The 16487-nt window shown below is 38.4% G+C and overlaps 1 protein-coding gene across 1 annotated transcript; it reads left to right on the forward strand.

Annotated features, from left to right (window-relative positions):
- The first annotated feature begins 14779 nt into the window (after positions 1-14779).
- On the forward strand, positions 14780-15733 carry LOC109436974 (olfactory receptor 51J1). Its single transcript, XM_019715854.2, has one exon. The coding sequence runs from the start codon at positions 14780-14782 to the stop codon at positions 15731-15733; it is 954 nt and encodes a 317-aa protein (XP_019571413.2).
- Positions 15734-16487: the final 754 nt, after the last annotated feature.

Genomic DNA, 16487 nt, shown 5'->3' on the forward strand with positions numbered 1-16487 from the left:
TCCATCCTAACAACAAGTGAAAAGTTAAACACACTGAAAAATGAAAAACTCTTCTTTCTGTATCCATAAGTGAGGGCCAAATGCTGTCCCCAAGATTGGAGAGATAGACAGGCTACTACAAGGAGTCCCAGTTTATCAAAGCAGAGACCCTTGGAATAAGAATAACATACTCTAAAGCTGTGAGTTGCTACAATGTTTTATTTCAAAGTGTAATTAATGAAATAACAATAAATCAATAGTTTAATTGTGATTCCGATTATCACTGTAAGAATGCATTAGCATGCGTTTAGATTTGCTCATCCTAAAACCCAGGTTCTTCATCCACAAAATCAGAATGTCCATAAAGCACATAACAAGTTAATAGCAGTTGGCAAATATCTCTAAGAGCTGTCACTTAACAAGCCTTGATTGTAAAGAATATAGAAATAACAATGGCTTCGTCCAGCCAGCCTCCTGAAATAGGGTGATTGGAGAGCAGCCAGAGAAAAAAATAAGTTAAAATAACTTGCTGTTATGAAACGTGTTTGCTTCAACTCTTAACCTTGTTGTCCGTCCATGACATATTTACCCTCTCTTGACTCCTCTTTACAAAACGTACATTCTAATTCTTGTTTAACAGATTGTGTTTACATAACGTAGGAGGATAGACTCAGAATAGGACTTTAAGCTGCAGCTGGAATATAAGTGCTCTACACATCTAAGCTGTTGTTAAACAGAGATCACTTAATCTCTGTTTAACTTTAGGCAAATAGAATGAAATTCTTTTCAGGGTGCAAGTTGAATTAGCTATGGAGGAGGAACAGGAAACCTTACCTCTAAATAGATCGTTGGAAAACCTGAGTGCTGAGCACGTATTCAATTTTGCCAAAAGACTTCCTCATCCCGAAGTAGTTGCTTACCCATCACCTCTATAGTTGGACACAAGGAATCACAAATGACACAAAGTTTATAAAGGTAATGAGAAGTATAATACTTCTATCACCTAAATGAATCTAGATTGTTGAAGTTGGAGAAATCCACAGGCATTTCCCCTGGCAACCAGACTAGGTCAGGGATCCTACTCAAGCGCCTTTAGACCACAACATGATCAAGGGCAATGCCATGAGGGTCTTACACACCTAGGCTTTCAATGCTTTAATGATAATTCAGGACACAGGAGCAACTGAGCGGCTTAAAATGAGGGAATCACCCTGGCAACTCTGACTGCAAAGACCTGCCTGGTCTGGGTATGGGGATTCTAGCTCAGAGGAGGCTGGGCTAGATGATCATCTATGGAGAATGGGGTTAGGACTCGATCTCAGACTGATGGCTGAGGGGGCCATTAACCCAGTCAGTGCCTGGTCCAAAACAAGGTATCAGAGGTGGTCCAGGAACAAGGGCAAGAGGAAAACGAGAGTTGAGAAGGTCAAGGGTTAATTTTAAAGGAAATTAGGAATGATTTCTTTGGCAGTGGGATTCTGCTTGTGATGGAGAAGTACAATCAAATATTATTTTGAATGTCTACTTTTTTTTATGTCCAACTAAATTTTCTCATTAAATTTTCTTTTTTGTCTTTTGAAGCAAATACAATCATTCCAATTTTTAAGGAGAGGAAACCAGGTTGAAAGACCATTCACAATTAAAAAGTAAAACTAAAGAGAGAAAACAATTAGTAAAATCAGGTGCTTTGACATTAAGTTCTGTGGGTGATTCAGGAAAGGTCAATGCAAGGGGCAACATGACCTGGACTCTGAACAAAGGTGACACAGTGAATGAGGTTCCTGCTTTCTCAGAGCCCAAACAACAGGGAAAAGCTAGCTAGGAGAAACATAAAAGCCTAGATTGAGATTGAAACTGTGTCAAATCTGTGGATGGTGATATGACAGCGGTGTGTCCTTGAGTCACTAACCTCAGGAAAGAACACTGCTATCTGAGTAAAAGGTACAAATTCAAAGCGTCCTTTAGATCATACTTTACCAGTTTCAGCACAAGGCAGTTTCTGCTTATGCCCATAAGACGCAGAAATGTCCCTGACTATAAAAGTTTAGGATCCAAAACAATTATCAGAGTATTTTAGAAGGATTTTCAAACAGATATATAATGTTATATAAGTACATATGCTTATAGAGAAATATAATACATGCATGCACATACACAGATGTGAATGTGCACTCAGTTGGATCTTTTACTCATATTTGAGGACTCTTTCCTTAGGCTAACAACTCAAGGACATTACTTGGATTATCACCACCTACATGAATATACATTCAATGGTAAATATATTTGTGGGAAGATATGCATGCTCATAGATCAGTGCAAACTTGCAAACAAAATTCTACATGAAGAAGCATGGTTATGCAAATACCTGCACACATGCATACATATGCATGTGTTCATGTGTACATTTACATAAATATACACACTTGCATATGTCTGTGCATATATGTGCACATAAAAGCATATACATATACATATATATATATATATATATATATATATACACACACATACATACACAGACATATACATACACACACACGTATCATCTTGTTCTATATTTTCTCAGAATTTGACTTATGGTTCCCCAGAGAGAATCTCCTGGCATACTCTGCTCTGGTCCCAATTATTCGTGCAGGCCCAAGGGCAGCATGTTCTTCTAAGACTGATTTGCCTGTCTCCCCGGGCAACATTGGAGGAAGGAAAGGGCTAGTTCTGAAGTCATAATAAATAAGACCAGGTTGCTCCTGCCTCCACGTAGTGAGCTAGAGACCAGGCCTGAGACCAAATACATTGAAGGGCAGGTGGGCCTTTCTAGAGGAGTACAGTTAGCCCAGAAGTCAAGAGGGATCAAGAGCATGGGACAATCTGTTTAGGGAAGCTGAACCAGGGGTTTTTGTTCAGCTCATTTCCAGCACACATTTTATTTGCCCTTTCCTCTTGTCATGAAAGACTCCTTCTCCCTGGAGGACACAGACTTTTGTCCAGAAAGCTTACTGTGGCTGAGGAACACTTGGCATCTATTTTGCCCATCTCCTCTGTTTATTAAGGAAATCTGAGTCAGAGAAGCCTCCATTTTGTCCCCAAATCTAGTTCTTTTCAAACTAGATATTTAATTCTGTTTTTAAATCTATCTTCATTTCTTAGGCCTATTTACCCTCCTCTCCTTCACCTTCCATACCAATAGGTCTTGTCCCCTCCATCCCGTGCTGGGAGCTACATAACACTTAGGGCCTGGTCACTCGTAAACCCAAATCCTCAATGATCTGCACTTTTCGTTCAGCTCTCATTTCTCCCTCTGGCTGGCCCAGCCTCGTCTAATTCATCTCATTTGTTCTCACTGACTTTCTTGTATGGCTTGTGTTCATGCTTCCTTTCTCTCTCAACTTTACTTGAATTTTGCTACTGGACTTTGGCAATCATTTGAAGTACCAACTTCTCAGTCTCCCAAGTTGTAAAATGGGTATGGTTACGTCATTTTGAGTACTTTGAGGACCAATAAGGTGACGTGTACAAAGGTAACATGCACAGTGCTCCCTTCCAGAGTGCCTGATCCGTGGTACTAAATCAATTCACTTTCTTTTCTTTTCTCATAATTCTTACTTGTCTTCTTCCCTACCAAGCATCAGACTTTAACTTCTCCTTATATGGCCCACTTATCCCTCACATCGTATTCATTAGCACCAATCTCTGACTTCCTACAATAATAGCTGCTCATATACGATGAATTAAAAGGATATTACATTATTTTTTTCTGTCCTCAAAGAAACTCTCATTTGATAAAAGAAGACAAAGTGCTTTTCTCCCTGAACTCCCAGCCTAGAATAATAACACTATATATATATTTAGTGTGTACCCTCTTCCTGCCACCCCTGTCCCCTTTCTCCCTTCCGATTTATTAAGTCCTGGTGGTGTGCTCAAAACATAGGCTGTAGGTCTTCTTTAGAAGAACTTACCGACAACTAGGAGAGGTCACATAAACAACTAGATTAACGGGAAGTGCTGTGGGAGGCTGCCATGGAAAGTGATTAACTACACACATGCATGAGGAAAGAGGAAAGACATCACAGAATTGACATCTGAATCAGATGTTATAAAACAATGGTGAAAGTTGTGTTTGTTTTAAAGTATAAATTTTAATTGAATTGAATGCCAAAGTGCTTATGAAAGGAAAGGGGAAAATAGCAAAGCAAACAACAATAACTAAAACAAAACAAAACAAAACAAATCACAGGAATTACCAGGAGGGAAAAGACAAGTTAGGTGTGTCAGGATTTATAGAGGAGTCAAGTTAAGAAGATAAATCACATTGGAGTCTTGAAGGCATTAAGAAATATGCCATTCAGGCTATCATCAACAAGACAAATAGTAACAAGTGTTGGAGAGGCTGTGGAGAAAAAGGAACCCTCATACACTGTTGGTGGGAATGCAGACTGGTGCAGCCACTATGGAAGGCAGTGTGGAGGTTCCTCAAAAAATTACGAATAGAATTACCATATGACCCAGCAATCCCTCTCCTGGGTATCTACCAAAAAAATCTGAAAACATTTAGAGATAAAGACACGTGTGCTCCATTATTCATTGCAGCTTTGTTTACGGTGACCAAGACATGGAAACAACTAAAACGTCCTTCGATAGATGAATGGATAAAGAAGTTGTGGTATATATACACAATGGAATACTATTCGGCGGTAAGAAAAGATGATATAGGAACATTTGTGACAACATGGATGGATCTTGAGAGTGTAATGCTGAGCGAAATAAGTCAGACAGAAAAAGCAGAGAACCATGTGATTTCACTGATATGTGGTATATAAACCAAAAACAACAAAAGAACAAGACAAACAAATGAGAAACAGAAACTCATAGACACAGACAATAGTTTAGTGGTTACCAGAGGGTAAGGGTGGTGGGGGGTGGTGGGTGGGAGATGAAGGTAACGGGAATCAAATATATGGTGATGGAAGGAGAACTGACTCTGGGTGATGAACACACAATGGGATTTATAGATGATGTAATACAGAATTGTACACCTGAAATCTATGTAATTTTACTAACAATTGTCACCCCAATAAATTTAATTTAAAAAAAAAGAAGTATGCCATTCAAAGAGGGTGCGTGTATGTGTTATAAAGAATTTTCCTTTCATCTTAAACAGTAGCACAAGGAACAAAATCACTGTTCCCCTTACTAATTCAAATTGACGGGTGATGTTTAGATGTCACCAACTTCTTTTCCACTAGACCATTTTTCAAAGCCAGGGGATATTATGCATTTTACAATCAGTTTTGTGGGGGCTTTTTGTTTTTGTTTTTTTCACTTTTTTATATGGTGTCTCCAAATTTAACACACTTACTGATAGACAATGAAGATGACAAACTCAAAGTCTGGGCTGGATCCCAGACCACTTTTCCCTCCCTACAACATGTATCATGGATAGGCATATTCTCTCTCAAAACTTATCTCCTTTTGTCTACCTGGCAGGTGATACTCAGTACTGACAGTTCTACACAGTGACTCATTTCCTATGCAAACTTTCTTTTTTTAATGCTCAGAGGAACTTGTGGAAAATAGCAGATTTTTAAAATATGCGTAAGATGCAGTGTCCCTCATGGATCAGAAAGCAGGGTCAAATGATTTCTTAGAGACATTTCAGACACTTGTAATGACAGTATAATAAGGCTGGAACAAAGATTCAAAGTTGATATCTTCAAGCTAGAAAATTTTAAGTAATTAAGAAATTGTTTCATTGATGAAAACGAATATTATCCGTAAGGATGGGGAGAGAAAAGTCTAAATGAAAAATGATTTTATAAAAATTAAGTGCCTGATTTGTATTGATGATTATTATTACTATCATTATTATTATTTCACCAATGTTAGTAATGTTTATTGAAAGTATATTGTATGTCAACTGCTCTATATACATTAACTTGTTTAAGCCTCAAAACAAGCTTATGGGGCTACATATTATAATTATCTCTGCTTTACAGACGGGGACATGAGAACCAGGCAGAGAATGATTGAGCCAAGATTCCAACTGTGACCATCTAAACCCAGAGTCTGCAGTCCTACCTTTCATGCACAGTGCTCTGAGATTCCATTTCATAACCTAAAATCTGGGAACAATAAACAAGGTACACAATTATAAATGAATAACACTCTCTAAGTAATTCAAGGAAATTGCTGAAAATATATCAAAATATTAAGCACTAAAAACAGAAAGCAAATGACTTCAATTCCATGTCTCATAAATTGAGGCATGGAAGGGTTGAGTTGAAAGGGACAGTGTACTCCAAATATTAATTAGAAAAGAGATCAAGCTCAGAGTATCAGCAGCATAAATGGGTCCTAATCGAGGGACCCTTATGTCATTACTAAAGTTTGTCCCTTAGTGAGAAGTGGATCGTCACTGAAGATCTAAACTTCTTATAGCTGGTGATTATTGCAGAGTTTATAAGGCTCTTTTATACAATTATGTTATTAATATAATATTATATTTATTGTATACATGATTATTTCCATTGTACAGATTTAAAAAGTCAAGCTCAAAAAATAGCTCATTAGAAAGTATCAATCAAGGGTTTAAAATCATGTCCACAGAGATTTAGCGGTAATCCCACTTTCCAGTACCTCCAATGCATTTTCCCCTAGGTCATAATTTTTTTGTTTGTTTCTAGTGGTGAATCAGATCTGCTTTCTTTGCCTAATGAGAGAGATTTTTTTTCCCTCTCTCATATTTTTTTCTAAGACAGAGATTTTGCTTGGTCTTCCATCCTGAGGAGTGGAGGTTTCCTCTTAGATACATCCTCTGGGTATGCTTCTCTCCTTAACAGATGTATTTCTCCTGGATAATGTAAAGATTCAGGTTGCCTTCTCAGGCAGGGTTCCAGAAGGCATCAGCACTATTGAGGTGGGGCATTCTGGATAAAAATTGTTGTCATTATTTCTGCAGTTTCAGAAACATGGTCGAGGGACCATATTCTAGCACTCTTGCCTATTGTGGCCATACACACAGTAAGCATTGATTACCCACGCTGCAATGTTAATAAGCACAATTGTTACTGGATATTAGCCCCTTATCAAAGGTAGATATTAGCCCCTTATCAAAGGTGGTGTTTGCAAATATCTTCTTCCATCCAGTTGGTGGCCTCTTTATTTTGTCAATGGTTTCTTTTGCCATGCAGAAGCTTTTAAGTTTCATATAAACCCATTCATTTATTTTAGCTTTTACTTCCCTTGACTTTGAGGTCAAAATCATAAGATCCTCTTTGAACCCAAGGTTCATAAATTTAGTACCTATGTTTTCTTCTGTGCAGTTTATTGTTTCAGGTCTTATGTTTAAGTCTTTGATCCATTTTGAGTTAACTTTGGTACACGGTGACAGATAGCAGTCCAGTTTCATTCTTTTGCGCGTGCCTTTCCAATTCTCCCAGCACCATTTATTAAAGAGGCTTTCTTTTCTTCATTGTATGTTTTTGGCTCCTTTTGTCAAAAATTCTTTGTCCATATTTATATTGGCTTATTTCTGGGTACTCAACAAAATATATAAGGAGCTATACAACTCAACAACGTAAAACAAACAACCCAATTAAAAAATGGGCAGAGGAGGCCGGCCCGGTGGTTCAGGCGGTTGGAGCTCCATGCTCCTAACTCCGAAGGCTGCTGGTTCGATTCCCACATGGGCCAGTGGGCTCTCAACCACAAGGTTGCCAGTTCAATTCCTCAAGTCCCACAAGGAATGGTGGGCTGTGCTCCCTGCAACAAGCAACGGCAAGTGGACCGGAAGCTGAGCTGCACCCTCCACAACTAAGACTGAAAGGACAACTTGACTTGGAAAAAAGTCCTGGAAGCCCACACTGTTCCCCAATAAAGTCCTGTTCCCTTTCCCCAATAAAAAAATAAATAAATAAAAATAAAAATAATTAAAAATGGGCAGAGGAACTGAATAGACATTTCTCCAAAGATGACGTACAAATGGCCAATAGACATATGCAAAAATGTTCAACATCACTAATCATTAGAAAAATGCAAATAAAAACCACAATGAGTTATCACCTCACACCAATTACAATGGCTATCATCAACAAGACAAATAATAACAAGTGTTGGAGAGGCTGTGGAGAAAAGGGAACCCTCATACACTGTTGGTGGGAATGCAGACTGGTGCAGCTGCTATGGAAGGCAGTATGGAGGTTCCTCAAAAAACTAAAAATAGAATTACCATATGACTCAGCAATCCCTCTCCTGGGTATCTGCCCAAAAACTCTGAAAACATTTATCCGTAAAGATATATGTGCTCCAATGTTTATTGCAGCTTTTTTTACGGTGGCCAAGACATGGAAACAATCGAAGTGTCCTTTGATAGATGATTGGATAAAGAGGATGTGGTATATATACACAATGGAATACTATTCTGCCACAAGAAAAGATGAAATAGTGTCATTTATGACAATATGGATGGATGTGGAAATTATTACACTAAGCAAAATAAGTCATACAGAAAAAATCGAAAACCATATGATTTCACTGATTGTGGGATATAAAACTGAAAGCAAAAAAGGAACAACACAAACAAATAAAGAAATAAAAACTCGTAGACATAGATAATAGTTTAGTTATTACCAGAGGGTAAGGGGGAAAGGGGTGGTAGATGAGGGTAGATGGGATCAAATATATGGTGATGGAAGCAGAAATGACTCTGGGTGGTGAACACACAATGTGATATAAAGATGATGTAGTACAGAATTGTACACTTGAAACTTTTGTAACTTTACTAACCCCAATTTATAGTCACCCCAATAAACTTTAATTTAAAAAAAGAAAAACAGTTACAATAAATGCAATTATAATAAGTGCAATTATAATAAATTAAAAATAAATTATAGTAAACACAAATTCTAATTTTCATATATTTGTCGAGAGAGAAATAGATGATCTATAATGAGTGTTAAGAATGCTGAAAATCCACAGCAAAAGGAACCATCGACAAATAAAGAGGCAGCCAATTGAATGGGAGAAGATTTTTGCAAACAGTGCCTCCAAGGGGCTAATAGCCAAAATATACAAGGAACAACATGCAACTCAACAACAACAAAAAAAAACAACCCAATTGAAAACTGGGCAGAGGACCTGGAGAGACATTTCTCCAAAGAGGACATACAAATGGCCAATGGACATATGAAAAAATGCTCAACATCACTAATCATCAGAGAAATGCAAATCAAAACCACAATGAGATATCACCTCACCCCAGTCAGAATGGCTATCATCAACAAGACAAATAGTAACAAGTGTTGGAGAGGCTGTGGAGAAAAAGGAGCCCTCATACACTGTTGGTGGGAATGCAGACTGGTGCAGCCACTATGGAAGGCAGTGTGGATGCTCCTCAAAAAATTATGAATAGAATTGCCATATGACCCAGCAATCCCTCTCCTGGGTATCTACCCCAAAAATCTGAGAACATTTAGAGATAAAGACACGTGTGCTCCAATGTTCATTGCGGCTTTGTTTACGGTGGCCAAGACATGGAAACATCAAAATGTCCTTCGATAGATGAATGGATAAAGAAGTTGTGGTATATATACACAATGGAATACTATTTGGCAGTAAGAAAAGATGAAATAGGAGCATTTGTGACAACATGGATGGATCTTGAGATTATAATGCTAAGCAAAATAAGTCAGATAGAAAAAGCAGAGAACCATATGATTTCACTGATATGTGGTATATAAACCAAAAACAACAAAAGAATAAGACGAACAAATGAGAAACAAAAACTCATAGACACAGACAATAGTTTAGTGGTTACCAGCGGGTAAGAGGGGAGGAGGATGGTAGATGAGGGTAAAGGGGATCAATTTTTTGGTGATGGAAAGAGAACTGACGCTGGGTGGTAAATACGCAATGGGATTTATAGATGATGTAATACAAAATTGTACACCTGAAGTCTATGTAACTTTACTAGCAATTGTCACCCCAATAAACTTTAATTAAAAAAAGAATGCTGAAAATTTATAAAGGAAAATTTGACTAAAGATATCTCAGAACACAATCCATTTTAAAATCAAAAATAACAATCTCCTTTATGCGTGTATTTTGCTAAATATTTGAAATGGGCACTGATATCTGGGAAAAATATGTAAGCTTCCAAATTCAGCACAGTTAGCATATATGTCATCCAGTCGATGATATTACATCATATTTTCTGATCTTCAATTCCAATGAAGTTTAATTCAATTCTACTTTGCCTCTCTCACCACATGGCCATATCCTAGACCTAGTCATGAGCCAGAAGTACTTCTGTTCTGTTGTTAACCCCTAGTAGCTCATTTTCTGATCACAGATATTTATCTCCTAATTTCCCTCATTTTTTTATTCACACTAAATTCAATTGACTTAATTATAACCATGCCTTAATCCGTTACTCCAAGTCTGTCAGCTCACTCCTGACTTTATATATATCTAGATCTGATCTCTCCACAGAACCTAGCATTTAAAGAATTTCCTCAACCAGTTACACAGAGCTTTATTCTCTCTTGTTAAACCAGCAGCACAAAAAGTGTATTTTCAGAACAATTTTAAAAAGTCCTATAAAGAGGTCATAGTGAATTTTCAAGCCATATCATTTTTTTTCTCTTGTCGGTCAGAAAATTAGCCAACAAATCAGCCATCTACAAATAATCCTAACTCATCAATTCAGCAATTTCAAATCTTCTTTAGCACGGGTTCTGGATATGCTCACTTTCTGCTAACTCTCTCTCGTCACCTTGTGCTGGGAGCTCTATTAGTCATAGCTTTCCGATCAATCTCCTCCTCCCCTGTCCCCAACCCAATCCGGAACATTTTCTCACAATTGCTTAATTCCTTGGACTCTGCTATCTCCTGATATTCAACACCCTCGATGTTCTCTGGATACCAACAATTTTGCACCCTTCTCATTACTTGTTAAATGTATTTTTATAAAAATTATAGTTGATGACCATAGTAGATTAATATACTACTTTCCAGGAAATAATAGTTATACTATTAGGTAACTCTTATGGTAGACTTTTCATAAGCCAGACACGTTTCTAAGCAATTTACACATATCAATTATTTTATTTTCCTAGTAAGCAATACTATTATTATACTCATTTCACAGAGGTAGTGACTCTGTACCCTTGATTGTTACACGTAGGGTCCCTTGACATTGAGAAGGGGTGATATAGTTACCTGGGTAGCTGCTCCTCAGAGAACCCATGTCTCTCCATACCTCTACTCCCCAGAGCTGAACAACTTACAAAAAAGGGAGCAATATTCCAGCCCCAGGACTAAGGAGATACTAATGCCAACGTAGCAGGGACTTGTTGAGGTGAGTTTTCCGATTCCCACTTGATGCTCAGCAATCAGTTCTGCTTGTGGTGAGCACAGAATGCCATGATTTCCCTGCCCTATGTCCTGAAGCAGCTTCCAGAAGGAATCCCAACTCTACCGCACAATTAGCCATTTAGACTTTTCCCTTGTCAGTTGCCACCTCCCTAGTTTCCTGAATCTGTGTGGTGATAGAACGAGAGACAGCTTTTGTTAAACTTGATGCCAAGTGAAAAACAAAATGAAAACATCAGAGAATGCCATGGATTCTAGAAACAGTTTTGCCATCATAATATCTTGAGTTAGTTATGCAATGCAGGTATCTTGTTTATATGCTCATCGGTAAGTTGTGTCCTTGTTTCCCTCATAGATGTGGTCTGAGTAACAGTAAGACAATGACAAGAAAAGATCATTATTAACAGAAATTTGGGGATAATCTGTATTTGATTTATCTTTTCTAAGAATGCCTGGGAGAAGAGGCAGAAAGAGTAGGGGAATAGGGGAATCCTAATATTCACTGGTTACTAAAGGCTCACATGAAACAGTCAGGGCCACTCTCTGAGGTAGGTATTAATATCTCTGCCTTTAAAAATAAAGAAACAGCGCTTCACAAAGCTTAAGTAGGTGAAGTTGTACTGCACATAGCATTCATCTCCACTTCCATCCACATCCAGGGATATAGTATTCACTGCACCACAGTCTCTTCTTTCTGCTGATTTATTGTGTCTTATTACAGTGGGCTATAGGCCAAAGGATCTCTTTTATTCTCTCCTAACCTGAAACACTCTTGTCATACAAATCCTACCTAAACTCATGGAGACAATTACTCTTTATGATCTTTCTGAAGGAGACATGATACCTGTTTGGCTATGAAGATTCTGAAGGTTGAGGAAGGGAAGGATGCAAAAAGGAAAAGGGATAGAAGAAAAAAGAAAAGAAAAGAAAAGAAAAGAAAAGAAAAGAAAAGAAAAGAAAAGAAAAGAAAAGAAAAGAAAAGAAAAGAAAAGAAAAGAAAAGAAAAGAAAAGAAAAGAAAAGAAAAGGAAGCATGGAGTGGCAGAGAAGATAGTTGATAATGGGAAGGAAGACCCTAGGTTCAAGTATCCCTCAAGATTTGTCCCTTTTGGGTAGTATAGGCAATAAAAAGTGTGCATAGGATTAAGGAAGCCACATGCAGTGAGTGAGGCAACATACTTAATACAGAGGCTGACCAATATTTGGCCTATTTAAAGAGCTAAGAAAAATACGGAGGTGAGGAGAGAACATAGAAAAGGCCATAACAAGTGGGGAACAGAGGTGTCCCTCAAGTCCCTCAGCCATGGGAAGTTCTGACATATGTTGATTATTTCTGAAGGTTAATAATTTTTCTCTGACTTTCTCACCCTAAATTTGAGCACAGTCCACAACAGTTTTCCCTAAGCTAACATTTGCTGAGGTAAGCTGCATCACACCATGAGAGATGCTTAGGGAGCCTATATTTAGCCAGGCAATGGACCTATTTTTATTTTCCTCTCATATTTTCATGTAAGCAAAAATTATGAAAAAAACTACAATTTTTGTTTTTTGTGATTTAAAATTTATTGAGCTCCAACAATGTGGGATTGAAGTATTTTACAGAACACTCATAATATAATCGTTGCCTTTGAGTCTTACATTCCTTACAAATATAGGTTTTTTTTAACACAACACAATATATATCATAAAATGATTATGTGAACATAGACTGAGTCCTTTTATGGTAAAATTTTGTAAGATCCACTGTTTTGAAAACTCCACAATTTTAATATCCTAGTACATCAACCATTTTGATTTCCTCCAGGTCTTCTTTTAGTCCTTGTCAAAGTGTGGTCTTACATACTCACTACCATGGTAATTTTTTCCGCATCATATTATACACAACCTCTCTGTTTTGCCTGTAAAAATTCTACTAATTCCTCAGGTCTCACCAGAAATATCACTTTCCAAATAAAGCATTCCCTGATTTTTAAAAAAAGAGTTAGATCTTTCTCTCTAGTCGCCTCCCATTGTATCCTGAACTTTTCTTTTGCAGCACTTAACCTAATTGTAACTAGCTTAAAGAGAAGACTTCAGGGTATGTGATGATTGTATTTGAATATTTGTGGGAGAACATATGTCCTTTCACCTGTGGTTGAAAGTTGCAGAGATTTTCTGAGTAGGGTCAGAACTCTGTGTTGCCAAGGTCCCATATGACACATGTCATAAAGAAGTGCTGATCGGTTATAGATGTGCAGGGCAGAGAACTTAGTAATAACCAGCATGTAATAGTGAGATCCCTGTAAGTCCAGCGGTGGCTAAATGGAGAGTTCAGGATTTTAGCAAGTGAGGAAATATGTGCATGTGTCAATGTGTGAGCAGATATATATGTGCATGCATGAGTGTGTGTGTGTGTGTGTGTGTGTGTGTGTGTGTGTGAATGAGCTGTTAAAATACCTTCAGTAGTCTTTCCTACCCTGTCAGTCCAAGATTCTAATGTTATTCCTGTGCTGGCCCACACAGTGCTCAGTTTAAAACATACTCAGTTTAGGGAGGTAGATTTCTCTTCCCCTCTGATGCCTTCCTCTGCTGCCCAGGAAAGCCTCCTGAAAATCTTTTTATGTTCCAGAACAGTGTTGCTGTATTCAGAGGTGTGTCTAAGCCAGAAAGAAGTCCCAGTAGATCAGGTAGGTGGTCTTTACAAATTGTGAGTCAAGAGATTGTAGATATCACCATGACAGAGTATTTTCATGAGCCTTAAAGTTTGCATACAAATCCACCAACCTTGGTTCTTGCCTTATTCTGTGCTTTGCATGTAATCTTTTCAGTTGCTTTCTTAGTCCTTTTAAAGCCCAGAACAGATAAAACCAGTGTGGGTCCAAGCTCCATTCTTTTTAGTTTAGTTTTCCAATCACTTGCTCCAGGTTCTGGTCATTGCCACTTCTCAGCCTTTCTTTAGGCCTCAATTATTCATATATCTGTATTTATTTTTCAGGTATTTTAGCTGTTTTTATATACTGCGTTATTTGCCTTATATCTATACATTTACAAGTAATACCTCCGTTCACCTATTCCTGACATTGGTCCATATCTATGCTGAGATCGTCTACATGTGCCTATCTCCCCAGCAGCTTTCTAGGGTCAGGCATGTTCACACAAAGACAAGGCAGCTGTTTCTCTCTTAGCCGATCCACCATAAACTACAATTCACAAGGATAATTTTCCATCAACCTTGAACTTCTGTCTAATGGAGACAATAACCCAGTTAATAGTGGCAGTTTCCTAATGGCAGTCATCTGTCAATTTTTGGACATGAGACCTTTGGACACCTGTATTTTGAGCTTTGTTTTCTTCTTCCCTTTCCTCAGCGTCCAGAGCCTTTTTTCACTATAATATTATCTCACTAATCTGTTTCTAATTTTCAAGGTAGCACTGATCCCATGGGATAAGATTTCAACATGAAGAACTCTAATAGCTCTTTGGAGTTCTTACCTACAGCGTTCATTCTGGTTGGCATCCCAGGGCTGGAGGCAGAGCACATATGGATGTCCATCCCCTTCATCCTGATGTACATTATTATCTTCCTTGGGAATGGCACCATTCTTCATGTCATCAGAAGAGACGTTGCCCTACACCAGCCCATGTACCTCTTTCTTGCCATGTTGGCACTGGTTGAGGTGGGTGTCTCTGCATCCACACTACCTACAGTGCTAGGCATCTTCCTTTTTGGCACGACTGAAATTAGTTTTGATGCATGTCTTCTCCAGATGTTCTCTATTCATTCTTTCTCTATTATGGAGTCAGCTGTATTGCTGGCCATGTCCATGGACCGATTTGTGGCCATCTACAGCCCACTGCACTATGCAGCCATCCTAACCCTGCCCCGCATCTTTGGCACAGGAGCTGTAATTGGGCTGAAAAGCATGATGCTCATGGCCCCATTGCCCATGCTCTTACGGTGCCTGCCTTTCTGTGGCCATAATACCCTCTCCCATTCCTATTGCCTCCACCCCAACCTTATCCATCTACCTTGTGGGGACATTTCTATCAACAACATCTATGGGCTTTTCATTGTTACCTCCACTTTTGGGCTGGATTCACTACTCATTGTGGTCTCCTATGGGCTCATACTCCACACTGTACTGAATATTGCCACTGGGGAGGGGCGTAGGAAGGTGCTCAACACATGTGGCTCACATGTCTGTGCTGTGCTTGCTTACTACGTGCCCATGATTGGCTTGTCAATGGTGCACCGCTTTGGACACCATGTGTCCCCTTTACTGCATGCTATGATGGCCAATGCTTACTTGTTCTTCCCACCCATTGTCAACCCCATTGTGTACAGCATTAAGACTAAGGAAATCCGTCGTGGCATTGTCCAAATGGTATCAAAGAAGAGATCCAGAGTTTAGACAAAGGACACAGTAGAAAGAGACTTTTCTTTCTATATCACAAGTGGTCCTAGTTTGCACGTTATGCAAATAGTGTTACCTTAAAATATGATGTCTAACAAGAGGTTCTTCATATCTGGCAGTGAACTGGAGTGGGAGTGCAAGTGGGGTTGGATTATGTGTGACAGAACAGTATAAAGAATTTATGTTATTTTAAAACATTTTGTGTAACATGAGGTTTTCCATTACCTTGCATAGCTAGAGCAGGACTGCAAGAAAGATTGTTTATGAAAACATCTCTCTCCCCATAAGGAAAATGTAGTCAGGAGTTGTAAGGCGTCCTGGTAAATCTATTGATCCCTTTGTCCTAGAAAAAGAGGAAGTGAAATATGTTACATTCTCTTGAGTTGTTTATATGAGTTCAATAGCGAAAGGATACACTAACTAGCTCAAAAGGGGTTTCCAGGACTGGGTCTGATGTGGAATTCACCCAACCTCACCCAGGCTTCAAGCTAGGAGTCTCAAAAATTACAAGTCTTGCTCATTATGCAAAATTCTGAAGTTCTTACATCCAGGATGTAGAATCTTTCAAAAAGGCAAGCATTCCTTTGTGAACATTAACAGTAACATTTTTTTTCTGATTGGATAGTCCTTTGCAGACATTAGAAGTAATGTAAAAATTTTACATTTATATTTTCAAAGAAAGGAACCAAAGTGTTTAAGATGCAAATGTATACTAGGTACTTTTATTATTTCAATCACTCCCCACAACAAC

The sequence above is a fragment of the Rhinolophus sinicus genome, linkage group LG06 (assembly GCF_036562045.2).
Source record: "Rhinolophus sinicus isolate RSC01 linkage group LG06, ASM3656204v1, whole genome shotgun sequence".
Lineage (NCBI taxonomy): Eukaryota > Metazoa > Chordata > Mammalia > Chiroptera > Rhinolophidae > Rhinolophus > Rhinolophus sinicus.